This window comes from Bombus fervidus, chromosome 2 (genome assembly GCF_041682495.2).
Source record: "Bombus fervidus isolate BK054 chromosome 2, iyBomFerv1, whole genome shotgun sequence".
In the NCBI taxonomy this organism is placed as follows: domain Eukaryota; kingdom Metazoa; phylum Arthropoda; class Insecta; order Hymenoptera; family Apidae; genus Bombus; species Bombus fervidus.
In genome coordinates this window covers 10860804-10886834 of record NC_091518.1, presented here as the reverse complement: position 1 = coordinate 10886834, position 26031 = coordinate 10860804, and the positions used below count along the sequence as shown (strand labels likewise).

Sequence of the window (26031 nt, the reverse complement as noted above, 5' to 3'; positions counted from 1 at the left end):
GTGGATAGAATTTAAAATCTTCCCACTTCTGGTTTGCCAAATCTGACTAATTGCATTTCGAGTACTTTGGATTATTTTCTTTCTTTTTTATTTTAGCACTTGAAAAACAAGCGCCATGCATAGGCTCATAAAGTGAAGCAGAAAAGATTACGAAGCATCTGAAAACTTGTAAAGACTATTTGTGCCTAATATTTTATTTTACGCCTAATATTTTGAAATTACATTAGCAATGAGATCTAACTATCGTGATTATATCGGTAAAATTTGAAATGAATTTGGAAATGTATATAGAAATTACGAGGATTAGCAATCGTTGAAAGATTTGAAACTTTTTCTTGCGAAGAAGAAATAGTTGAGGTTCGTTTAAGTTGCTAGGATTTTTGGAAGAATTTGATAAACGCAAAGACGTCACATAATTTCTACGACGAAAGCACGCGGCATCGAGCACACGAAGAGAGTTGCTTGCAAGTTGATCCATCGATCGGACATTGAACCTCGACTACCTGGCGTCTCGTGTTCACGAGTCTCTCGTTTCGTACGTACATCGTCTCGCAACATGATTCGAAGTGAACAAGAGGCAGAAGCGCGTTAGCCGATCCGATCTACAGGCATCATTATCGGTTAACACCTTCGAATCATCTTCGAAAACCTATCTCGTATTCCGTGTAATTCCAAAGGCTTACGCAACGTTAGCGTGGTTTCGTTAAACGAGTAGGCTGACTCGAGTACGTCAAGTTTGTAACGGAAGTTGCTCGACACACTTTGCGGTAGATTCTTTCTTCCAAGTAAAAGTCACGTTTTACGAATCTTTTTCTTCTTCTCTTTTCTTTTTATGTTTAATCTAGAAGACATTGTGCTTGATTTGAGAAAAGGAAATGAGAGAAAGATCTTCATAGATGTTTTATACATCTTTTAAAAGGGTACATCGACTTAATCTTCCTTAATTGTTCATTTTTTGTATTTATTTTTGTATTTCACAATGAATATGTCAGCCTGTCACAAAGAAATATTTATATATTGTTAAACAATATGTTGCGTTTAATAATTATAAATTATATCTACTTTCATAAAATTACTTTTCACATATTCATATTGCTTCCATACAAAAATTGGTTCTGTGGTATAGATTAAGGTCACTATATCCCTCAAATAAACCATACCAATTGGAATTTGTAAATCGTAGGGATAACAGTTTTGGAAGTATATATTAAAAATGTATATTGATAATTGGCGAAATAAAGATCAGATCTCGACTTTTACAAAATGCATTTCATGCTTGTGAAATATTCCGCACCAATAGGTAATATTTGTAAACGAGCGAAGCTTAATGAATTGGAAAAACATTGGCTGTAACAATTTCACGGATGATGCTACCGATTCGATGCATGGAACGTGAAAATCGCGTGATTTTCGCTCGAACAATTTTTATCATTTTTTCCCTTGCTGTTCTCCCACATTTCCATTTAATAAATATTAAATCATGGAGCGTACATCTACATATAATATAGTTACGAGGATTAAATTTTCAAAGACATTCAGAAAGCGATTAACAAATAATGCAGGGTACGCGTTATGTTCTCCAGCAGCAACGCGTTAAACGACGGAAACTGAAAGACCTCATTAGTGTCGCGCCATTTTACGAATTCAGCAGAGATTAATAACCTCGGAAAGTACGCGGTGGGAATTTTAAAATTGTTTTCGAAGTTTAAACCACGTAACTGGCTTCCAAGAGGTAACCAGCCTCGAGAGTTTCGTGCGATGGTGAACTTTCCTTATCATACGATACTGTGTTTCATTTTTTAAATATGCTTCAATGATCGTAATGACTCCCCCTTCCTGCGTCTACTGGAATTTTAAATTCGCCGTAGCTTCCGCGAACAGTAACCAGACCCCTTTTGCGGTTTCGTCGAGCGTTCGCTCGGTTGCAACTGTGTCAAGTAACGATCTTCCAACGCGACTTCGAGCACTTCACAAAGAGAAACTTTCGACATCTCGACGAAGGATTTACCGAGAAGTCGAACACTCGAACTCTGACTTCTTCGTTGTTGCTTCCACGACCGTGCAATTGCCAGAAGATCCTTTTCTGTTTCCTAGTTATTTCCACTCTGCCGTTCTGTCTTCCTTATCAACCTCGCTGATACGTTGCTTTTCTCTTTTCCACTCTTTTCTGTTCTACGTCACCTGAATCCTTCTCTTGCAATGTTTTTTGTTAGCTTCTTTCTCTCTCTTTACTTCTCTTTATGTTTCGTACTGCAATTCTAGTTCTTCCCATTCTTCGTCAACCTTTTCTATTTGCCTTCCTTCTTCTACCTCCTCCGTAGAATACAAACCTAATTTTCTTTTATATGCCGCTTCGAAAACACGTTTATCGACTTCGATATACTGCTCGACGTTTTAAAATTTTCTTTCCTAAATAACATTTCCTAAATTTAGAAAGGCGTGGCCTGTCGTAAAGATGATAAAACACGTGTATAAGGAAAAACTTCGATAGTGTGATTATTCGCCTTATGTTTTAAATCATTCAGATAACGTTGTTATCTTTGTTATTAAGAACCGTGTATTTCAATGTAAATATTAAGACACGTGAAATGCGTGGCTTCGTCAGACGAAAAAACACGTAGGAGAATAAAGTTCTCTCAAAGTGTCGTTATGGTGCGTGATAAGACGAAAAGAATGCGTTTCACCGGAAGTAGGCTTATAAAGTATATAGTTGCGGATTTTTATGCAAATTTATATTATCCTGAATATAACTAAAGAAAAGCAACGTATGGAACGTCCTTAAAGGGAAAGTAAATATTAAAATGAGCACTATACTTTGGATATTTTATATATCCTTTACATATTATGTGTATTCTGTGAATTTTTCTACGTTATACATTTTTTATAAATGCATAAACATCTACTATCTATTTATAACCATTTTATTCTCCGAATTTTATATTCCGATATGATCTTTTTCCATTGAAAAACCATTTCACTTATGAATCATTGAAGAAGAATTGCTTAGAGTTCACACTTAAGGGACACTTTTCTCTATCTCGTGATATATATACTGAATATGATCAAGATGAAAACAGTGGACCAAATTATGGATATTACTTAGTAAATAGTATCATCGATTGCTATTGTTAACTTCCTCAACGAAGACACCTGCAACACGTCGGGTAGAGTTAGCCGAATTCCGAATAACTCGATTACGATTGTCTCAGGCTGAATTACAACTACAAAATACTGACTATCCTCGACGAGAAGAGAGGGTCTGTTACTAGGTCTGTTCCCAGGTTTCTTCAATTAGCCTCTGTACTCGCCGCCAAGTTCGCCACCGAGCGGAAACTTTCGAAAGTTTCATTGTTCTTAAAGCGACTCGACTTCTCTGTTCGCGATCCTATTGTCACCGCAGATCAACTCGAATTTTCATCATAAGAGAAACAACGTACGGCTAACAAGTTTTTTTAACGATGGAAACCCTTAAAAAAGTACGGTCCGCAAGTAATAAACTTGCGGCGTAAAACACGAGAAGCATATTACCGCTTATCGTCGTTTCACGTTGAAACAGTTTTTGATAAAAGCTAAACCTGATTTAGGTCTCAATTATCCCCTCGGTGAAAACTTGTATTTTCAAATTCAGTCCCATGCGATACATCGCCTTTGTGATCTTATCATTTGGTAGAGTATTTTTTAAAATGCAGTCTGAATTTCAACATAGTCGAAAACCACGTAACTCAAGCTCTATATCTGTCGAATTTAACACCATTTCCACGCACGTAAATTGAGAAAGGAATAAAGAAAAAAGGAAGCAAGGGGAAAGACACAAGTACTGTTCACGTAACTCAGGCGGATTTAGCATTCAAGAACAAGCGTACAGTACCTTCTGTTCCTGTGAACGAGAAAAAACTGATTCGTACTGTCAGTTGCTGTCCGTGGCTCGTACATAAAATCAAGCTACGAAGCGTTAGTTCTCGCTGGGCTGGAAGCGCACGTTATAATCCACGGGAACGCCATTGTCGGTCGTTCTTCAATTTCGATTCAGCCGGCGGATCGCCGATAGTTCGTGACTAGACGCCTTAAAATGCCAGCCGGTTGCGGCGGCGCTTTGCTCTCCGGCATTCGCGACACGCTCCTCGATACTGCTTAATTATTTATCTTCTCGATCGAGTATTTCTTCAACCGTATAATTTGGGGGTCGACGGTACTTCGAAACGCGGCTCGAAGTGCTTCGAACGCCTTCTGCTGGCTGCTCGATTCAAACTGGGCGTATTCTCGTAGTACAGATGCCTCGACGACGTTGCCAACAAACGTTCGCGTTTCCGACATAATTTCTCTCTCGTAATTTATACCGTCGCGCTCACCTTTCTTGCTTGTATCCGTAAATTTCTACGGAGATTGTAAATTTCCGCCCTTGCTTTTTCGCACGATGAAATCTTTTACGGCAAAGAATCGCGGCATATCCGCGTGCTTCCATTTTTCCACGGTTCAGAGTGGTTTTAGCGATCAAAAGCTTCGTTTCGACGAAGTCGCGGTTGTCTTTCAACAACGCGGCTTTAATTCACTTCTGCTTTAATTTATCTCCGCAATTTATGAGACTTTGTTTAACGCCGTATACACGTTCCTATCTATCCGCGGTGGCCTATTTTTCCATGGCAAATAACGCCGGTTACGAGCTCCGAGCAAAGTCTGCTTAATCGCAAATTTAATTGATGGTTCGTTTGTTTCCCCGTTTACGTTCGCTGTGGATTTCGTCGTGATCTCGCGAGCACACCGTGCATTTGCCACCGTCTTAAATCGTTTATTTACCCTCAGGCAGCGAACCACCCTTGTATAGTTTCAACTCGCACAGATTCCTTCCTCGCCTCCTCAGGGGCCAAGATCTTGGGAGACTCTGACTTCTCTTTCGTTTGTTTACCTTCTTCTCAGTCATCGCTTCTGGCGGCTAGTTCTCGTACGCAACTTCTCCTTAACCTCCCCTTAAACAACGACATCGTGATGTCGCGTCTATAGCTATCGCTTCACGACAGAAACCTTCGAAACGCGAAAACCCTACGGGTTAAAGGTAACATCATCCCTTTTGTCGCTTATGACCCGACTAAATTCGATTATTTCGCTAAGATTTCCTCACCACTGCTCTTCATTCCCCTATTGAAACTGTACACCGTACGCTAGGCATCCTTTTAAGAATTTTTTTTTTTTTTTTTCAAACACTGACGCTGACGTTGCATGTTTCTTTAGTCTATCGATAACGAGCTGACGAATTTTCCACTTTTTTTTTTTTTTAGTTATAATGCACGTTATGTAGTTATGTAAGGTTATGTTAATGGAAAGTAAGTTTTGGAGTAATTGAGGCAATTCGGTAGTCTATTTAACATTAACATTTCATAGACAAATTACGTCGTCGATGATCCTCCGCTTTCTTCGTTCTTGAAATTTTCACTTAGGTTGTGTGAAAAAATATGTTTGTCTATGAAGATAAACAAGTCTCTCCCACAGTTTGTTAAAGGTTTTTAATATTCTCTTGAACTTTGTGAAAAATAATTCTCATCTAATGATAAAGTAAAAATCCGCCATTGTCTTCAAAATTTGATATTATTCTCCTCTCGCACGAAGCAATTTAACGTTCTAGAATCCATACCGAAGACACCACAATTAATTGAACGACGTAGAGACGATTACGGCGGCGGAGTTTAAGAACCGTTCATAATTCGACCGCTCCTCTTTGTGTTGGCAACTAGGTGCAGAAATAGCCGACGTTATCCCTGTTTCATCTTTTGAGTCAGCGTGCGAAATGGCACGAATTTTAAGAGCGGTCTTAGTCATTCATCGAGCGTAGAGAAATGCACGGGTGTCCTCGTGTATCTCTCGACTTACGCAGGGAACTGCTAGGAAGAGTTTTCCCTCCTTTTGGTGGCCCCGTTCTTCTCTTTATTTCGGAGAACGTCCCAGCTGTTCCCGTGCGATGCACCGAGCCTGACGTCACCGATGCACCCGTGAAGACACTCCGAGTCAACCATCATACATTACGGGGAATCGTGTTTATAAACTTCCAACTTTCTTTGGTTTCTTTCCTCGAGTAAAAGTGATGAAATTTTAATGACACCGGCGGAATAATGGCTTGGACATTAGAATTCAGCAACAGAATAGATTTTAGTATTCTTAGCGGAACGTAACTGGAAAGATCTCTAAAAAAAGGAAGGAACTATAGGTGTTATTGGTAGTCTTGTTGATATTACTACAGGTCTCTATCGTTGATTGCAATTTTAAGTATTTGCATTTAATCGTACATTTTAACTCTTAAAAGTATCGCCCCTTTGGTTCCATAATTAATTAAGTTGTAGATTTATTGAATTTTCTATAGTGATAAACGACAAACGTTATTTTATGAAAAATAATAATGGACTAATTATAATTCTCAGTAGAGTGTATTTTTTAGTCAAATAGTTGAGTTATTGTGGAACTTTTAATTATTTGGCAAATAGGAAAAGAACAAAGTTCTCTAACAGCTATTATAATTGCAAGATGCAAACATGTTTAACATTTTCCAATGTTGTTCCGTTTTATTAACAAACTGAAGAACTTCCTTTTTAATAAACTCGTGATAGTTCGTTTATTTTGTGCAAGTAACTTTTTTTAAGATTCTATCAACATTGAAAATTCGAATTTGAAACTTTCGTATCTTCGGATAGTTTCATAATCAATTTAGGATTTTATTCCATTACTTTTAAGAGTAGATGATAGCATGAAATCATCATAATGCGGTAACATCGAGGATTCCAGGGCGTCCAAGGGAGATGAAATGGATAAAACGAATCACGATAAAACGGTTTACACGAGTAGTGGCTTGCGGTGCACACGGTGCTTATAATGCGAAGATTGCAGTAATAAGCGAAACAGAAGGTAATTCGACGGTTCCGTTTCGAGTTCATTTCTTAATGGAGTGACGGGTCAGGAGTGGTCAGCAGGAAGTAATTGCAGTCGCATCGCCGCACCCTGTCCTCGATCATTTCTCGTCACGCGATCGGCTTCATCTTTCACGTAAAGTGTAATGTCAGTATGATTTCATGCAGGTTCGTTCACTTGATCTGAATTTCTTCCGCTTTGCGTTTCGCTTTCCGTGAAAGAAAATCAAACACAACCGCGATACTTCCCTGGAGCCTAAAGTCTTGCAATCAGATTCTTGATACTCTAAACATGATTTTTGCGTGACATATTTTCTTCGATTTCATTTCTCTCGGAAGATCGTCAATCCCTTGAATGGTATTCTTCTAATGGACGTAATTAAGAGACATTTATATGCTGTTATGTTTAAACATGCGTGTTGAAATATTTATCAAGAATAATACTTAGCTCCGATTTAAGACAACTCCTTATACGAATAAAATTATAACGCTTCTATATCATAGGAAAAATTACAAGTAGAATAAAAGAAGCCACGACAATCCATTTCAAACACATCTATAATATATTTCTTAATATAAAGGCAAGAGATAAAAATCGAAATCGCAAGAGAAGCGACATTAAAACAATTCAACTTCTTCGAAACTGTCTTCTCACTAACATCAAAACTGCTCCATTATATAAAGACCCGACTACTTAATTCTGATACACATTTGTCTTAATCCATCCACAAACTTCCTCTATTTATTTAAATATGTATTTCTCACTCAAACAACATGTCCGCGAGTTTGCACGAAGTAGAAGTAGCGTCCTACTACTTCATAGTAGGACGCGCACTCCTCTAATCAGGCTTCACAATCGAGAAACAAGTTTCGAGTAGTAATTTCAAGCGACTTCCAGACACACTAGCCGCATTGTTCTCGCGGCAGATTCTCTGACACCGTTCCCATTCCTTCGCTTGTTTCGCGTCCCGGTTCGCCCGGTCTAATTAACATTCGCGTGGGCGTTAATTCGCGCAACGAGCGTGTCGACGCGCGACAACTCGTTTCTACAAGACGTCCGATCGACGCGAGCCTTTTCCACCTGACCTCCGCCGATGCACGAGTTCAAGGTGAGCCTTACACAGTGGAAAATTGTGACGGAGAATTGCGTTAGAAATCGGCGACGCGACGAGAAAAACAGATGGCGGATTTGTGTTACAACGATTTAACCGTGTCGCAAGAGACGAGATCGCGAGCGTGTGGATTAAAAGCAGAGACGGAGGAGCGACTATGTGAATCATCGGTTCACTGGTGAACGCATGGAACATGGTAGCTGCGATCCTTCCAGTTGCTGTCTCATAATCGAGGAAAACTCGGGATACTTGTTGCGATATTTCGTGGTTTCGATGTTATGTGTCACGGGAAACGATGTAGGGGCTAGAATAATTAATTTTAATCTTCAAGATTCTTTTTAATTTCTAGGATAATTTATTTCCATTTTCAGGCATTTTTATAAGTTTGAGAAAGTAAAAGACGATCTTTTTAGAGGAAAAGAATGTGAATTTTATGCTGAAGACAGACGTAAATCTTAAATGTAAAATGCTACGATAATTTACGTATAGCTTTTACAGTTAGGTACTGGAAAGTAGAGTTTAAAGTCGTAGATATCTTATTTATACTATACTTTTACTTCTTTATTCTAAATATTAACAATGATTTCTTAAGTCGAATCAGGATAAGAGGGAAGTAATATTTTTAATGAACGAGTAGGAAGTGAAACATCGAAGTTTAAGTTTTCGTTAAAATGTTTTAAAGCAGCATTTGACGTGGTTTTCCACAAAGAAAAGCTGAAGCCTAGGGCTCCATGAGAATTTTTAGTGCAACCAGATGGCCGCGTGATTTACCAAAGCCGTGACAGAACAACAATTATTTAATTATCTCCTGCGCGGGCTTTCCATGGAAGAATATCGTATTTCTTTCCGGTAAGCCACGAAACGCATTACAATGAATCAAGACGTCGCTAGGAGAAATCACTTGGGCTGCTTACTCTCCAATGGATGTTGTGATATCTCGCGAACCAAAATATCCTCAGATAACGAATTTAGCTGCGCCACGAAGGTAAAAGGGGCAGGCCTTCCTCCGAAACTCGCAGAGAAACGAAATGCGAGGATACGTACCGAGAATAGCGCGACGAGAAAGATAAACAAATTGTCGGAAATTCCGATCCGAAAAGAGGAAGTTCCACCGTGAAAGTAGCAGAAATCGCATAATCTTCGAATGAAATCCTCGATCAATCGAATGTGCAATTTTGTTCCACAGATTTTCATGATCTTTCAATAAATTCACAATTAACTCATATATACTCAATCAGAGTTATCTATCAAATGCATATAAGTAAGTTTGAAGCTTTAATATTTCACGTGTCCAGTGGATAAAAACATGTTATTACTAGAAAATAAAAAATTGCTAAAAGAAATATTAAAATATGTTACAGCTATCTACACTAGGAGTAACCGTGCCGAAGTCGGCATTTTTCCTATCGTTAGATCTGACCACAGGTTGACGATCGTTAGAATCTTTCCTCGAGTTTTTCACTATAGGCAGAACGCAAGATACGAGGGTATTAAGAGATTACAGGAATCATCTGCCGGAGGCTTAGCCGGTGAACTGACGCGACACCTCGATTTTCTCGCTCGAGACTTACTAAATACCGACGCGAGGACTCCTCGAAAACAGCTTTGCTTTCCAACAGGTATAACGAGTCCTCCTAAGGTTCACAGAAGTAGGTTTTGGTCTTTTGTGAGACGAACTGAACCGTCTCTTTCTTTAGAAATTCAGGTAGTCTGCCTCATTCTGTCAGTCGAAAAAAAATGGGGTTCTACGTGTCTGTTTGATTTAACGTCACCCCTTACTCCAGACCCGATTTCAGCGTTATCGTTCCCGTCGATAGACACTATACTGTTTCGTCGACGCGTTACATTGGGGCTGCCACCGTGTTTTCTCATGTAAATTTCAAGTTCTGCCGCGACTTATATCGTGTTCAAACGTCGGTTCAAAAGGGATTTCCTAGAGTCGACGTTTGCACGGTCCAAGCGACGTGATAAAGCGTTCCGAAACCTTTTCCAAACTGTTACCAGATAGCTTTCCACCCCTTTTATAGTCTTTCTGTCTATTTCCTTTTCTTTCTTTTCCTTTTTTTTTTTTTTTTTTTTTGCAAAGATAAACTCTACAACGATTGGAATATAAATCACGGACGTTGCACGCGTACGGGGAATCCGAGGAAAAATGAGATACAACCAAGCCGACCGACACAGACGTACTCCATTTTTCCAGCCATTTGGAAACATTAGGAAAAACATCCTTTCGCTTGTGCCCTATTTTGAGTTTGTACACCATGAATTTTTTCTTGCACGACTTGTTACGAGTAGAACGATTGACGACAGATATTTGTTTTTTTCTATTGCCTTTTTCCACGTTGATGCTTCCGAGGAAATCGATGTTCCCTGGCGGTAATTGCTCGTACACGCGACTCGTTCGGTACACAATTTAAAGAGAAGTCGGGAAACAGCGGAATTATTGCTTAGCATGGCGTTCGAACATTTCATTAAACTGGCGCGCTGACAAACGTGCAGATAGCGGGGAACAGCCAGGAAGCCGACGTCAGCGGAAGTACTTTTAAAGGTAACTCGTCGTGGGCCAACAATTTCACTCCCCACCGTCTCTCTCTTTCTCTTTCGCTGAGAACGTGATTAGTATGTCACCGAAAACGCAAGCATCGCGTGCTTGTCTGCGTGCTTAATGATGACGAACAAGCTAATTCAATCAACGTTCACCGGTCTCGTCGCTATCATCCAGTCGATTCATTTTCGTTTATGCTCGCAATTCGAAGAAACAAATTTACATGCGTCTCGATGAACGCACGAAGCTACTATGAAATACACTTTTTGAAGATAAAGTCACTTGAAACGTGCCTCGTGGACAAGCAATTAGAGAACGAGGAGGAAACAATTGGTTCGTTCCGTTGTTTAACAAGGAACCAGGGGCAATTCGATTTCTTGCGCTGTACGAGCACATTCGAATTTCCAGACCGGTTCTTGCGTTTCATTTCATCATCGTTGGTTCAAAGGGAGCAGAACGTCGTTAGCAAACCTTTTCGACACGTAAATGGCAATCCACAGAACGGCACATCGATCGTCGCCATTTCGTTATATAATATAAATCTGACTATGGAAAAAAGATGGGTACAAAGAGATACGCAATCTTGCACGCATAACTAATGATGTAGATATTCCTAGTAATCGTACATGTTACAGTCGCGTGATTCATTTTTCACGCGGACTCGACCCGCAGAACCATTTCCGTCTCATTATCGATTCACCTCCCGTTCGACGAACCAAGAACTCGTTCACGCTACGTCTAACATCGATATAATATTTCCGAGGACTTCAAACATGTTGTATCGAATACAATTGCATAGCATTTTCTGTTCTGAAAAGTTTCATACGACATATGATTTTTACCTTTGATAAAATGACATTTTGAAAATGACGCGATATCCATTTGACTGACAGAATGAAAAATATACCTTAATTATAGGTAATTGAATTTCATACACAGAAAACGAGTAGTATTGAAAATTTCAAAAGAGAATGGTAAGAGTGTTTAATTAATAATCGCGACATTAATTCGTCAGTGATTCCAGGTCGTTGAGTTTCTCCTGTTCTCTCTCGTATTTTTTCTTCTTTTTTCCTTTCGTAGTTGCTACGACCAGTTAGCCTGGTAATTCAGTCTGATAGAAATTCACTTGTTGATTTTAAAACGAGACAGGGCTAAAGGACTTCCGTTTCATTATGGAGATTTTTAACTATCTGATTATTATTCATCGCCGCCCGAGTCGTAACACGTAAATTATTCCGAGAAATTATTCCCGGGGGTCTATTAAAATCCCTCTGCCCAACTCCCTCAGCCATTCGTCGCCTCTCTTTTTATCGTTACGAAATTGCGAACGGAGAATCCCATCGAGAAGATGATATTTGCAATTACATAAATTTTATGACGGTTGAAATTGAACTCTTCTGTTTCCATTACGTGGAAACCTTGGCCATCTATAGTGCCAATAAAAATGGAAATATTCTCAGCCTCGCTTTCACATAGCTAATTACAGGTCATCTGAATTTCACTGCTAGTTTTTCGCAAATATCGATCATCCATCGCTCGATAAATTCTCAATTTTCCTCGCGCGTATGAAATGAGAACGAAGAGAATGAATTTTGAAAGACGTATGAAATGAGACGTTTCGAAGTGCAACTACCTTTACTCACAGAGCTCTCTATACGTACAGTCCACTCGCAGGTTGTGTGTATATTTATCAGATATGCATCATCAGTCAGCTCTCGACTACGATTCATAGCAAAACATGATTTATATCCAGGATACACCTACCTACGATAACTCACGTCATTCACCCGCATTGTAACCCAAGTCCCACCTCTCTCGACTCAGGTATAAATTTTCCAAACAACCCTTATAATATTGAGAATTTAGAAAGCCCCTAATATCCTTTACAGCCTTTCGAAACTGGCACAAAGATTAAAATACCTCTCTTCACCGTTAACGCGTCAACCAACAGGATCGACACACTATAATAACCAATTTTATTTCCCTTTTCTGTTGTTAGGACGTGGAGTTACTGGAGGGAACCATTCCATCGGATGCGATGGAGGTGGAGGTCTCTCACTGCAGGGAGTTGAGGATCCAATCGGGTGCTTTCGCGGATGGCGCGCCTTTGAAACGAGTCCACGTGTCGGGGATCTATAGTCTGGTGGCTAAGAGGCAAGCCTTTCAGAATCTGAGCGCCCCGAACACGCATCTCGAAGTGTCCGAGTGCAACAGCGTGATCTTAGAGAGCCACGCGTTCAGGAATTCGCGAGGGACGCTCAGCGTTTCGATATCGAGATGTAGGAACGTTGGAATCAGACCGAATGCCTTCTCCAGGCTGCTCTGGATCACGATTAGGGAGGTGCCCACTCTGGAGCTGTCCAGCAACGCGTTCAAACTCGAAGCTTCTCAACACGGCAGACATGGACCAGCGACCAAGGTCAAGTCTACACTGATCAAATTCTTACATTAAAAAGTAGAAAGGTGACGACATTCTTTAGAATTCACTTTGGGATTTATGACCATTTATATGAATTTCTTCCGACATAAATTCGTAGAAGTGATTATACGTTTTTTGAAAGATCGAATATTATTTATGTTTCTGGGCAATGAAATTGAAAATTTATAAAGGTGGATTCAATCAGTTTGGCTTCTGTGAAGCTCGTATATATTTAGGATTCCGCCATTCTTTATCCGAAAGAATTTTCATGATGAATTTTATGTCGTTTAATTTTAATTTTGATTTTAATTTGACGTTATACTAACAAAATGTGATATTACTTTTTTACCTATGTTGAATATCTGAATTGAAAATCTTAATAGAAGTTTTGGTACACGTCAACAAATGTCAAGAATTATGCATTATAAAATAATAGAATTCAAACTTCTCGGACACAGTTTATTTTAATGGCTCTTATATTTCTCATTCGTTTCGACGTAACATAAATCCATCGCGATAAACGGAATACATACGCGAAATACGTTTGGCTAGAAATTGGCGATATTCCAACAGGCTAGCCGCAACAGTTTTCGACGAATTCGCTATAATCTCGATTTCTAATTCGGCTAGTGCAGATTATGTTCCAAACCGTGAGAATCATGGAGTTGCCGACAGCGGTATTCCCATCGGCAGTTGCAGAGGTTCGGATGGATGATATCTGGACAAAGGTGATCCGCAAGAACGCCTTCTGCGCGATGACGATTTTCAGTGTGACCATCAGCAACGCGACGATCTTAGAGATCGAGACCGGAGCGTTCAGCGACAGAGCGTTAATCCAAAGCCTAGAGTTCGTCGACGTCAGATTGAAGAGCATAGAGAGGGGAGCCTTCCGGGCTGGCCACGACAACCTCACGATACAATATTCAAGGTAGATCCGCTCGTTTCCCTTTGTCTCGCTTACTGTTTGATCAGGCGTGTTTGTATTCTTCTTTGCGATTGTTAAGCCGTTACTCTGTTGTGCGTTACAGTTAACGAACGCTTAGACTTTTCCAACGTTAGAAACGTAAAAATAACGTACTATCGCAATGTCGTTAAAAAATTTTTTTTTTTTTTTTTTTTTTTTTTTGGTAGTGAAAACGTAACGTAATTATGTGTTACGCCATTATATCCTAATATAATTTCCTCCACCTTGAATATTTATCCCATTTATGTCTCTTAATGTCTCGTGTTTGCTTTGTTTCAAAGTTGACAAGCAAAATTAATTACGCCATAATTTAGTGAAGAGATTAATATCTGTAACTCGAAGCGAGATAATTCCATTTTCCATTCGTGAAAACACGCGAACGTAGTTAAAAACTTTACGTTGAAACTTCTGGAGATAAAGTTTCTGTAATGTGCAAAGTTCAAGACAAAGTTTCCTCTCGCGTTTGCAGGTTGTCCGAAGTAGAGACCGGCGCCATCGACATATCCGCTGCCACGGTCAGCTTCAACAATAACGAGTTCTTAAACCTGCACCAAGGCGCGATAGTTCTACACCAGTGGAATCACATAGCCATCGACTACAATCTCTTCATCGATCTGGAAACCGACGCGATCATGGCAGAGGTGGACGCGACATCGGCGCCCAACTTCGAGTTCTCCTTTACGGGGAATCACATAGAGAAAGCGAGACCTGGTTCCTTGAAATTCGCGGCGATCTCGCAACGAGTGAATTCTGCCAGAGTCGGTAATAATTACTTCAAGGAGAAGTGCAGATGTGACCTGGACAGTTGGACACGCGAAGTGACGGGGAAGAACAGCTCTGTATCCTGGATGATGGATTCGAGCTTCTGCGTAGTTGACCAGCTTCTCGACAAGTGCTTCAATCTCCCACAGGGCTACATGTCCATGAGCAATTTTACAAAAATTATCTGTGGTCCTGGTAGCCATATTGTCTGTGAGAAGCCATCTGCTAAGCCAGAGCCAAGTGTTAGTCCACCAAGCGTTGGTCCACACGTGTATCCAAGGCACAAGGGTTACTTCGACGTGGAGATGAGCGACTCTGAGCAATTGCAACGCGAGAAGAGGATCATCGTAGTGATCTGTGTGGTAGCGGTATTCATCGTGTTGGTGGTCATCTTAGCTTCTGGAATTCTGTATATGCGCCGTAGCGGCGTGTGCCCAAAGTTAACGTCCGGTCATCTGATAAACTTTGCCAGCTGGTTGTCACCCAGCAGTGGAATGACCGCTGCCACTTCTGCCAGGTCGATATCCAGGTTAAGTGTGCACGAATACGCGGGACTTCAGCCGGAGACACGGATTCTAGAGGTTGAGACTCAAGCAGAGCCGGCGGAAGAAGACGAAGAAGATGCCGAAGGATTGTATCCTTATACCGAGAACAAAGCGACGCAAACGTTACCCGAGGAGTTAACAGAGGAGTACCTGAGGGATCTCAGAGAACGACTGAACGATCCTGACAACTACAATCAGGCAAGGGACATGATAGAGCACCTGTACGATCTGATTAAAGTGGAAGAGAGCTGCAACAATAACAACGACAGACAACCATCGGGCAGGGAGGAGAACGCGTACGATGTGATTCAACCGAGACAAAGGAGACTCAGAGGTGCAGCGAAACCTTCCGTTAGTGTCGGTACTAAAGCACCGTCTTTGGAGAAATTATTGCCCAGCGGAATACAACCTAGACCACCTCTGACGGAATACACGGAGCCACGAGATCAGAGGCCTAACGAGCAGAATCACTTGTACGCCGAACTACCTGGTGACGAGACGGTTCCCAGTACCAGTAGACTATCTCAACCTATCCTGGCGACTTTGGCTGGAAGAGCACCGCAACCATTGCCGCCAGACGTCGTAAACGACCATCTAATCAATGATCACTCGAACCAAGCATTCGGTAGCTCGAAGACTGAAAACCACAGGCCTCCAGACAGTCCTAAGTTCGAAGCTCCTAGAAATCAGGGCAGACCCATGAGTTTTTTAAAGGCTCTCGGCGAAAGTATTCTCGGCGGATCGAAAACCAGTAACAATAAAAGGCCCAATTCTCTGCTCTGTGAATACGCCGAACCGTCCGATGCGACTGCCCATCTATACTCGGAACTACCCGAACCTCAAACATCGACTCCAGCGAGCAAGATGGCCAACAGACCGCTACCCACCAAACCCGACCAAGATTCCGTGAACATGGCGAGGGCATAACGAACGCCCATCGTCGATTGTCTGTGATAAGTGCGCGAGAGTGGCAAGACTACTACGAAGTGAATCGTGCTCTCTCGTTCTTTTTTTTTTTTTTTTTTCCTAATAATCGTTCGTCGAACAACGATGATTTTCGTGCCTGGTGACCGAACGTGTTAGTAGAGTTTCGTCGAAGAGGAACAGTGCCAGATATGTAAGAATCGAACACTTTTTATGATTTTTATGATACTAGTTTAAGAAGCTTTTGTATAAAGAAAAAAAAAGAAAGAAAGAAAAATAGGGAAATTCATAGAAAGGATGAACATTGTTCGGTTTCGTTGTAACTTTTCTTTTGTTTGTATGGAAGAAATAGTTAATTGGACGAGCGATGAAAGACGAGTTTTATTTAACGACTGGCCCCGAGACGCGAATGTATCATAGATTTATATATATATATATATATTTGCTTCGTCAGGTATTATTAAAAAAGTATTTCACATTCCTCCTCTGTCTTTCATTCGACCCGGTACGGCCAATTACGCTCTCCTCTTCGATCCGCCTTCCACGAGTTCGCGGAATTATGTAGCTGGATGCGATATCCAGTTCCGATAATTTCCAAGTTTCAGTTCTCTCGAGACTTACGCCATACTCTTAATCGTTCCATCAGAAATTAATTTTAGACATAACGTGACGGCACTGGATAATCTGTGAGAACTATAATCATTATGGACAACTCCCTCGAAATATTCTTCCTTGACTTGTCAAAACCATAAAAAGAACTATACGTGTAAAGTAGCTAGAAACTTCTAAGAAATTTCATTTTGCCTGTGACGAAACCATGACCATGAACCTGGTCGCTGTTGCACGTTCGCAACTTTGTCTTTCCCACGAGGAAATCTTGTAGCTACGAACCGTACAGTTGTCTTGTATCCACCGAGTTTATAAGTCGTTTTTCCCATAGGAAACCTTTGCAATTACGAACCTTGCAAATGTCTTACGCCTGTAAAGTTCCTTGCTACATTTTCCCTTTGGGCCAATCCCGCAGTTGTGTGTTGCAACATTGCTTTCCCTTTACCGATTTTGTCACGGAATATTTCGCAACTTCCATAACCAGATTCTTCGAAAACTCTCGTAACCACGACACATTCACATGACCTAGAAATCCACTTTTCCACTTCTTCCATACCTCACAAAAATATGGGAGCCCTATAGGTATATATCTATAGGATATACTCTTACTTCTCACCTCGGAGATATAAGAATTATCTCTTTCACTGTTCTAAGCCTAAAGAAAAACTTCTTTAATTCTCAAAATTTCGTACGACGTTACGTTATCTCGAGAAGCTTTATAATTCCAGCATCGTTCAAGACTCTCGCGCCCCAGCGTTTCTCTTGCTCGAGAACGCGGTTTTTGGGTTCAGGGGTCGACACAGATATTTTTTCTCATTCTACACGGCACAGTGGTGCTCGAGTCGTACGAAACATCGTCTGGTCGTTTCGTTCACAGTAGCGAGACGACCGAAGAAAACAGTCGTTTCGACGGCCACCGAAGACCCCGAAAAAGATATTCTTAATCTCTTTCGTTCTCTCTGGGCGTAGTCGGTGTGTATATCCGCGGCGAGACCAAACTATTCCACAAAGAATGTAAGAGGAGCAAATAGAGAAGGCGGCTAGCTGGGGAGGGCTGCGATGCAGCTGTTGATGTTCAAACGGCTGTTGCCTCTCTCTCCTTGGCTCTTTCACCCTGTTCCTCCCTTTTTCCCTGTCTACTTCTTTCTTTCTTTCTTTCTTTCTTTCTTTCCTTCTTTCCTTCTTCCTCTGATCCTTACTGAAAACCAGAAAAGTTTCAGCGAAAGAGAAAAAGAGCGCAATGACACAGGGAGAAGTCTGCGAGTCTAGCCGAGAAAAATATCGACCACCGCTGAAATGTTAAGGTAAGTAGCAGGAAAATTAATTTATACGATTTAGTAGTTTCAGAAAAATTGTACCGTAGTATAGCGTAATTTCTATCAAATAGAACTATGTGCGTATGTTTGAAAAGTATTCATAAAAGTGAATGGAAGGGAGAAAGAACCCTTCGTCGCTCTTATTAGCAAGAGGACAGATGTTTGTTTAATTGTCCAAATTGGAGTACCATTAAAATTTAGTATCTCTTTAAAAAGATCTCCTCGCCATCTTATATTTGCACTTTTATCAGGGTAGGTAATTTTAGAATTACCAACTTGTAATGTGTACCTAGAGAAATATATTAGGAACAAATTATACTACTTCATATACTTAGAATGAAACTAAATAGATATATTATATTTTTATCTTAGTAAAAAGAGAACGTTTCATCTTTACCAAAATCTGCATATGTCGAGAAGAAAAAACTATAAAATCTATCGTTTTTATATATTTGGTAGTTTCAATGTCAATTACCAGTGATTAAAATATCATATTGCCAATCACATTCATATTCATTCCAAGCATCAAAGAGCTACAACAGCATATGCAAGGGGAACTAGATGAACGAAATTCACGTGAAAATCACGGAAAGCAGGTCAGCCTCGAAATTGAACGGACCGCCATTAAGGACAATGTAGCGTGAAAACGTTTTATCGAACGGTCGCTGGAAATCCAGGATAGTCGGGAGAAAACAAACGCGATATTTCTTCCATGAGCGATTCGTCGTACTTTCGTTCCGAGGGTGTGATCCTTCGCGTGTTTTATCACTCGCCACTTTGTCGACAGGCCGCCGCGTAGCGTCGTCGCGATACCGAGTCAACGTACACGGAGCAATCACCCTATCTCGTACCGATTCCTCGGATACTTTATGGGCGCCTATTTTTCAGATAAGGATGTGATTTTTCTCGACGACCGGTTGCTCTTGGCGGTAGAATTATGGGAAGCATGTGACCGGCCGATTTTTGGACGACGCGTCGTTTGTTTAGCTTCGATGCTTCTGGTATTGGAAAAAGCGTATTATGATTTAATGGGACACGTTTCGACTACGAATTTGAAGTCTTGTTTAGATTGGTCAAGTTGCTCGAGTTTAAATAACCTGAAACGAGTGATCAAGATGAGCGTGGAAATTTGAACGGATATATCAAGTCAGATATATCACATTGGTTAATCCTCTGTTTCAGCTAGAAAAATTGTTGAATCAAACTTAATTCAAGATTAATTAAACGATCGAAACTGTTCTTCTGATCGTATTTTACTCCTTGAAGATCTAGATCCATATTCCAATTTGTTGCAAACCTTCGTAAAGTAACAAACGTCTACTACGAACTACTATTTTCTGTTAAAATTTCTGTACCTTCTGTGCGTTACCGTCAAATCAGGGAACACAAATTAATTCAGCGTATACATCGATAACATCACCATCTAACATCGTATTAGAAAGATAGAATTCTACGATAGAATCATATAGAGAATCTGCTCAACAAAAGAAGAAATTCAATCCTTCAACTGTATCTTTCTGTTTCAACAAACGTTCTCGAAGCCCGACTACGTCCACCATTCAGAGCATTATCTCGCTTATCATAAATCTACCATCTCTCTTTTCACTAAAAAGGGAAATCTATAGCCTACAGGATCTGTAAATCTGCCATCTGAATGGGGACGATGAAGAAGAGGCAGCAAGTGGTAGGGACCACGACGAAAGGTGCATGCTAGCCGGAAGTGTATACGGGATCACCGGCACGATCCATCGCGTTACACGACAGAATAATCTGCAACGAGGCAGTCGAGGCGAGCTTCTCTATCAGGTTTCATTAGCGAGCCAATCATCTCATCACTTGGATATGGTCGTGCTACCGTCGCCTGTACGTAGGTTAACCCGTTTCTCTGGTCCCTGACCTAATCTCCGCGAGTCGGAGATCGTCCAGGAAAATCGATCGAGGATCACTTCGGTCGGCTCTCCCTTGGCGTAACATGAACTCTCTCTCTCTCTCTCTCTCTCTCTCTCTCTCTCTCTCTCTCTCTTTCTCTCTCTCTCCCTCGGGTTATCGTAACATCGAAATCACTACTGAAGCCGGTCAACGGCTTATATTAAGCCCCAGCTTAGAACGTAAACGCGTTTTCCATTTCGTGGTCCGTGGAGAGCGAGAGAGAGTTCCGTAGTCGACGAAAACAGCTTACGTGGGATAGAATGTATCGGGACATTGTAATTGGACCGGATCTAATATATTCCACGACGCGTCAGCTAGTAATATCGTGCGATATTGTTTCTGGACCACCTGGATCCCTTCCGCCTTCCGATGGCAACCGGCTCTGAGATTAGTTTCCTAGCCGATCTAGTGGTCGCGGGGGGAGCGTCAATTACGTAGCTGGGAGTTTGTTTCGCGGAGGCTTGTTCGTTAAGCAGCTTGTTACTCGTGCGGGTAATGTGCTCCAGAATGATGACGAGAAAGAACTGGATAACTGTGTAATGAGCGACAATGAGTATACAACTTCCGCGTGTTGGAAATTTTGTCCGCAGCGAGACACGTAATTGGAGAGTTTGGAACGAAAACTATGGGCATTTGTCAATTCTTTTCTCTTTTTGAAAGAGCGAGACAAGGATACCGCGGCATTTTTAATTCTCGTCCGATGTATTTCAGAATAATAATCGGGATACTGTGATAAAGTAACAATTTTGCTAATAGAAACATAGGTATAAATTCTATTCTCTCAGTGAGATGCATTCTTGCGAAAAGTAGATTTTTGAGAAGCATAAGGGTTATTTTCGTGGAACCGGTCCATTTGCGTTGGACATTAGAATGCATTTGAAAAATCCAAAATTCTGATTCTATTGAAAGCCACTCAAGTATCTATTACTTTTGGATATCTGGAGAAAGTAATTTAATATAATATTATGAATCGTCGGTAATATGTGAAGATTTATGCGAGTTAATTATCATAGTTCAATTATATGATAATTTATTAAACGATGTCAAGCTAATATTAATTTCGAGAGAAGCAAGTTCGCCGTATCGCAACTTCTATTTTTTGTTCATGTTAATTAAATAGAAATCCATTTTGAGAGAAACACGTCTGTTGTTTGGCAACTTCTACCATTTTTCGCTCAACGAAGAGATTGTTTCGTCGCGCTCGGCACGAGTTTTACGAGGCCCGCGACGTAACTCGTGTAGTCGTTTTAAATTTTATGGGAAAATGTATAAAATCGAAACGTGTTGGAAGCATACGACCAGGTGACATACTAGCCTGATCGACGAACTGACGGCCGAACTTTCTGTTCGTGCTTTTATTTCGTCGTGTTCGTATATCGAATGGCGCGTTCTTAATATCCACCAAGTGTTCCATACGAGCCAATGTGTCACCTGCCGCCAGGATATTAGACCGTCGTCCTAATGGACCTTTAAGCCAAAGATCTTTATAGAAGCTCACGTATCATCGCGATTCTTTTCTCAAGGTAATCAACTCGAATGACAGAGCTGTCACTGAAAAATGGCGAATCCCTGTTTCACATTTTTGGGATTTTGTATTCTTGGCAGTTATTTATCCTAAAATGGCATTCTAAGACATCTGTATTTCCAATTGAAGATAGCATAAATAAATTTGAAAAATTCCTTTCGATTTTGTGTTACTTTATTGATCAACTTATTGTTACTTTAGTAACAAATAATCTGTAGTTTCCAATTTGATTTGTTTTAAGCCATTAAGGGTCTGCCAGTGAAATTATATGTAAAAATTGCATAAATGTATAAATAACATTATTACAAATGTAAATAAAACAAGCTGTTGTTTTATCAAGGCACAGAAAACTTATTGGAATAACATATACATTATAGAAGTCCACCAGAAGTCGGTGATACAAAAGGAAGCTCTATAAATTGAAGAAAAAATAATTCATTAAGTTCTTCATAAAATACTACATTTTAAATGCCAGAGAAAATAACAAGTTAAGAAGGTATTGAGCAATTTGTAATATGAATAATATGAATTCAATAAAATTCAGTAATAAGAATTGATTAAAAAAGGTACAAATAAAACGTTGCGTTAACGTTAATTCTTAATGCGTTAACAGGAAGATTTGACTGAAAATAATTGATCAGACACTTTCGACGAGATGCACTGAAGAATTCCTGGTGAAGTTGATTCGCCAGCCATGGAAGGTTCGTTTGCGTTTCGTCGATGGTACGTACATCCGCGAAATGACGAAACGTTTGCCAGTCACGTGTTGACGGTCACGGGAGTCATCCAACGCGCGAGCCAAATGAAAAAACAACGAGTTGGAGAAACAGGATGTCGCAGATGAACGGGAAAACTTGAGTCTGTGTTAATTATAAATATGAACCAGAAAACGATGTCCGTTCGGTGCGCTCTAGAAATCCAAAAATAAGATATTCCCGACTCTTTCCATTGCCCTAAGTTCATCGACGGAAGCAACAATTACGATTCTGTGTTGTAGGCTATCTGGCGCCGTGTTATAGAGAAATCGTAGTAAATATATTTGATAATAACGCTTTTACTACTTTTATCGATATTCATCGAGTACAATATACGACTCGACATAATTACGCAATATGGAGATATAGTTCCTCAATTTTTGGTTCAAGTGACTTTTTTTTCTCTTTTTATTACAACAATTTCTTAGTCTTATTAAAAGTCAATTTTGTAATATTTTCTACTTGAAAATCTAATAAATATTTCTCGGCTAATATCCACGATGAATAATTCCAATTAAACTAAAACAAATTGATAAGTCAAACAAATCGATAAATGATATATAGTCGTACATATATAGAAAGATATCTGCAATTAGCGAGAAATACGAGAAGTTTAAAATTCTGCGTTAATAATGATTCGAAATCCCATTGTTCGATTATTTTCCTCCTCTTTAATTAAAAAGAGATACGAGAATCTCAGCGGAGTATCGTATCGACAAAGAAGCGAATTCCTTTATTGCGATTCATTGCTGGGGTCTCGTGTACTTTACAGACGGCGTATCGGCCGAGCAACTCGTGGCCCCGCTCTCTCTTCCCCATTGAAATCTAAATATACCCCATGATATTAATAGCGTATGGTGTGGCAGTGGCAGAAGGGTCGTTTCATACGCCCGCGTTGCACGTAGTCTTTCAGACGAATGCAGAAAACCGCATTCTCTGCACAACTACATGCACCCTCTGTCTTAACAGACGTTTCGCGATTCACGAACTGCGATCCTTTTTCTTAGCGTAAAACACTGCACTTCAATTTGTCAACATTAAATCTATTTGAAACTTAACAGACGCGATTTATTATTATTCGATTCAGATCTTTTAATTAACGTGATTGAAGTTAGCGAAGGAAATTACACGTTGTGTCGTATATTAAAATTCCTTGAATATCGATTTATTTCGTTGCTAAATTAATAAGCTGACCGAATTGAACGGAATTCGGGTTCGTTTGAAAGAAAGCTCGTTACCTCGTTTATGTCGAATAAAACGAAAACCTTGAAGAAAATCTTATTGTTGGCCAGCGCAGGTAATTAATTTACTTCGCTAAATGAAAATGAGTTTCCACCGACCGTTTCAGGGCAACACCATGCAATCCAATCTGTTCATCATTACCTACTTCCATTTTACTTCCATCCTCTTCGATAATTAGTTCTCTTAAAACTCTCTCAACGCAGCGTGCCACGCCGGCAACAATTATCAATGTCGAATATTTCTTTTAATTCCTGGTTAACCTTCTCTGTTTGTTCCCCTCGCTTCCGCTTAAACCGCCTGAACCCTTTCGACGCAGATATTTCTTTCATCACAAAAATTATATGATACAGGCTGAGCAATACATTCATATTGACGCAATATACACAAAATGTAAAAATAATGGATTATCCAATTCGCCGCTATTCAAATAAAGCTATTCCAACCTTGGAAATGTACATTTATACTCCAGAAGTAGTATAATGACTATCCTAACACACGTATCATACAGTGTGTTGTTTAACACTCTAATGAATTTTATAAAAACGTACGAAAAATAAAAATAAAATAATTGTGTCATTTAGAAAAATTACAACTTTCCAGCAGCCTGTGTAAAAATTTCCCTTGCAACGCATTGCTCACTAATCTTAAAAAGGGCAAATTGTAACAAGTTCACTCTGTGCATAAATCTTCGTTGTACATATCCAAGGAGATGCTGTGAAGATTATCGAAACCGGAAGACATCGGAGAGGGAGCGTAGAGAAGAGCACGGCGGGAATACTTCCGGAAAATCTAAACCATTCAGCACAGTGCTCAGAGATCAAAGAAACGCGCCATTGCCGTGTTAAAAAACCATCATCGTCGTGTCGAATGTTTCTCATCGTCACGGTCGTGTGAAAGAAACGCGCCGCGTGAACTATTCGAAAGATCCGACGGATCTCATGCGGGTTCCGGTACGCAGACCCTCTTGGAGCCCTTTCTTTCATCGTCGCCAGTCAAACGACACCGGCTACACATTTCCACCCTCGATTTCCTCTTCCGGATCGATTTTCCGAAAGATCGTCTCACGTTGCTTCATGACCAATGAAGACATAAGAAATTGTAGTACGATAAACCTGGCATGTTATCACATGTAGCGTAGTTAATAATATTTTATGGCCCATAAAAGTTTAAAAACATGTATTTTCTGAATTTGATCCTGGAAACTCTAGAAACGATCTATTTTATAACACTATGAAAATATTAAAGCTAGAAATTTATATAACACGTGTAACGTGAGAAGTATACTAAGTAAAGCATTTAATGTATTAAGCAGGCAAAACAAATCGTTAGTTAGGTTCCATTACTTCAATTCAATTTACTTCTAAATAAAACTATGAATTTGCATAACATTCACAATATAACACGTGTAACGTGAGAAGTATACCAAGTATCCAAAGTAAAGCACTTAATGTATTAAGCAGGCGAAACAAATCGTTAGTTAGGTTCCGTTACTTCAATTCAACTTACTTCTAAATAAAACTATGAATTTGCATAACATTCACAATATAACACGTGTAACGTGAGAAGTATACCAAGTATTCAAAGTAAAGCACTTAATGTATTAAGCAGGCGAAACAAATCGTTAGTTAGGTTCCGTTACTTCAATTCAACTTACTTCTAAATAAAACTATGAATTAGCATAACATTCTAATATCATAATTGTACTATCGATGATAGTCATACCATAAAAGGAGGAAACCATTAACCATTACGTCACATTAAATTTATAGAACTGCTAGAAAGAATTGGTCTAGATTCAAGTTACGCCCACCACACTTTAAGGTAACTTTTATTCAGTCCATTTTTCTCCGAGATAATATCGATGTAAATCAAGGCGGTAATTTCACGTATACTTTATCCCCTACATATATCCAAAAACTGTGTTCTTGCGGTTTCACGTCGTTATAGTTATTAAATCTTTCGCATTACGTATACTCCAGATTAAATTAGCCTCTTTAAAATGCATGTTAAAGAAACGCATCGTTAAACACCATGTTATAGAAAAAAATGAACAAATTATCACATTCTGCTATCTCCTTGTTAGATAACAGCATTTTGTTACTTTCTAGATTCTATGATTGTGGCAACAAAATCTCATCGATGATCCTTTAGGCAAGAATTAGGAAAAAGTAGGTAATTTTATTTCATTGACGTATTACAATTGCAATTAACGCGGGTTTGTATTCGACCGGGAAATTCTTCGTTGTCGAGGGAACCAGGGGAACCGCATACCCGCGTGAAAACGCAATTTCCAGGCTCGTGTGGCATCGTTCTTTCAACACGATTGTATTACTTCGTTAAAATGAAACCAACTGAATATCGCGTCCACAGGGGAAAGAAGAGGACATGGTACAACCATCGTACTGGAAGTATCAACGAACTGAGAAACCGAGATTTCGTCACTGTAAATAAGCACGTGAAAATGTGAAATTTTTGTTTTACTAACGAACAGTCT

The 26031-nt window shown here is 39.9% G+C and overlaps 2 protein-coding genes across 6 annotated transcripts in view; one reads left to right on the top strand and one right to left on the bottom strand.

The window, feature by feature from the left end:
* LOC139993446 (uncharacterized) overlaps positions 1-16642 on the top strand; it is a 36771-nt gene extending 20129 nt beyond the window's left edge. For 2 of the 3 annotated variants that reach the window (XM_072015198.1, XM_072015188.1), the window contains exons 2-4: positions 12547-12966; positions 13602-13894; positions 14400-16642. In XM_072015198.1, the coding sequence (XP_071871299.1) occupies positions 12586-12966; positions 13602-13894; positions 14400-16164 (2439 nt within the window). In that variant the 5' untranslated portion in view covers positions 12547-12585 and the 3' untranslated portion in view covers positions 16165-16642. Of the gene's footprint in view, positions 1-9473; positions 9622-12546; positions 12967-13601; positions 13895-14399 lie in introns of those variants that run through there. The other variant, XM_072015206.1, reaches the window with a different exon arrangement.
* The window catches only part of Hiw (MYC binding protein highwire), a 267335-nt gene that overhangs the window by 22243 nt on the left and 219061 nt on the right, over positions 1-26031 (bottom strand). The gene's annotated exons all lie outside the window — the stretch shown is intronic.